Source organism: Anneissia japonica, unplaced genomic scaffold (assembly GCF_011630105.1).
Source record: "Anneissia japonica isolate Jap-2015-1 unplaced genomic scaffold, ASM1163010v1 scaffold287783_len325500_cov191, whole genome shotgun sequence".
Classification (NCBI taxonomy): domain Eukaryota; kingdom Metazoa; phylum Echinodermata; class Crinoidea; order Comatulida; family Comatulidae; genus Anneissia; species Anneissia japonica.
Window position 1 is genome coordinate 134461 of NW_022695987.1, and position 1900 is coordinate 136360.

Below are 1900 nucleotides of genomic sequence, written 5' to 3' on the forward strand. Positions count from 1 at the left end.
ATTAGAATTTAAAAAACAAACATTTTTCGCGCGCTTCGCGCGCATTTTTTATGTTAAAGCTTGTGCTTGCTCACCTTTGCCTTCTAAGTTATAACACATAGTCCCAAACTCAAGAAAGAAAATTTAAGCTAAAATCGTTTAACCTATTAAAAAAGGGCCTCAATGTGTAATGATGTTGAAAGAATATGTTTGTAATAAATAAAGCCATAATGAAAATACTTATATTCAGTTTTTAAAAAAAACGAGTGTGGCCATATATAACATAAGAGCATTTCTTGTTGAGGTAGGCCAATTTCCTCTAAAAATTGCACAATTAGGGAGTTTTGATCAATTCCGACGAAATTAGAATTAAAAGCAAAAAAAAAATTTTCGCGCGTTTCGCGCGCATTTGTTAGGGTTGAAGCTTGTGCTTGCGCTCCTTTGCCTTCTGAGTTATTTAAAAACATAATAGTCCCAAAACTTGAGAAAGAAAATTTAAGATAGATCGTTTTACCTAAAAGAAGGGCCTCAATGTGTAATGATGGTGAAAGAATAGGCCTATGAATTGTAATAAATAAAACCACGATGGAAATGCTTATATTTAGTTCCAAACACACGCGTGTGCCCTATATTAATATTATAATAAGCCATGCCGTATTGTTTTCTATATGGGGGGGGGGTATCACACCAAGTCATAAATTACTAACCGGGAAAATTATTACCTTTGCCCCCCTCCCCCGACCCAAGACCCCTGTTACGCGCCTGCTTATAAGTGGGGCCCCCCCACTTTGAAAAACGTTCCGCCGGCCCTGATCTAATCAGGAGCCAGTGTAATGAATATTAATTAGATTACCTTAAGATTATGCCTAGTTTGTTCTAGCTTTAGTCTGAGGATTAACTCGAAAAAAGCATTATCTACATTGTTTTTCTGATAACCTGTACAAATGATAATAATAAACTGTGTAAATAGTCTCCCCCTCTCTCTCTCTCTCTCTCTCTCTCTCTCTCTCTCTCAAAAAGTCCTTAAAAACAACAGCGCATATTTTGACGCGCTTTCTTGATTCCACGAACTATAATCTACTTTGATTGTGTTAGTTCGTGATGTGAGTGACGAATTTATGTTATTTGATGATATTAATTTTAACTGTCATTGCAGATGTTACTGTTGAACCACGTTCTCTGACTGTTGAGAAATCTAATTGTGCAAGTTTCAAATGTGTAACTAAAAGTCCACCTATCACCATCACATGGTTCAAAGATGGCAGTACACTTAATGTGTCTAATACTAAAAAGTATCCACTGTCAGATACAAGATTAATAATCATTGATGTCATAAAAGAGGATGAAGGAAAATACCAATGTGAAGCAGAGTATCCAGTTAAGTGTGGTAATGAAAGAAGTATAAATGAAGGGATACTGTTACTTGGAAGTAAGTACAAATCAGTCAATGATATCCTTTTATACTCTTTAACAAATACATTTTCTTTTTTATGTTAATCAAATTAACACGATAGAAAAAAATCTTTAAAGGGAGATGCGTGGATGAAACAAATAATAATTAATATAAAATAGGGGGATGGGCGACTACAATGACTGTGACGTAACATTATTTCGGAGCGCTGTATTCGAAAATGAGGCTGTGTTGTTACATGCTGGTAACGACACAGCCAACTGATGAGACTTCGTTGCGAGGGGAAAAATTGGGACTATGGCGAAAAAATTTAGTAATAACAATGTAATAAGTCGATTGCATTTTTGAAGAATGGGCTTTCAAAAAGATCTGTTTGCTGGTTTTGATAAGGAAGTCTTGAAAGTGATGATCTTAAAAGTGGCGTTAAATAGGTTTGTTACCAACCATCAGTGGCGTAGAAAAATATTTTTCATTGGGGGGGATGATTGGCGTGTTAGCCAGTGTCGTAAC

At 35.7% G+C, this 1900-nt stretch overlaps 1 protein-coding gene across 1 annotated transcript in view; it reads left to right on the forward strand.

Annotated features, from left to right (window-relative positions):
* The window catches only part of LOC117101673 (hemicentin-1-like), a 156154-nt gene that overhangs the window by 97963 nt on the left and 56291 nt on the right, over positions 1-1900 (forward strand). Inside the window, exon 5 of the mRNA XM_033241702.1 lies at positions 1136-1408. Coding sequence (XP_033097593.1) covers positions 1136-1408 — 273 coding nt within the window. The remainder of the gene's footprint in view (positions 1-1135; positions 1409-1900) is intronic.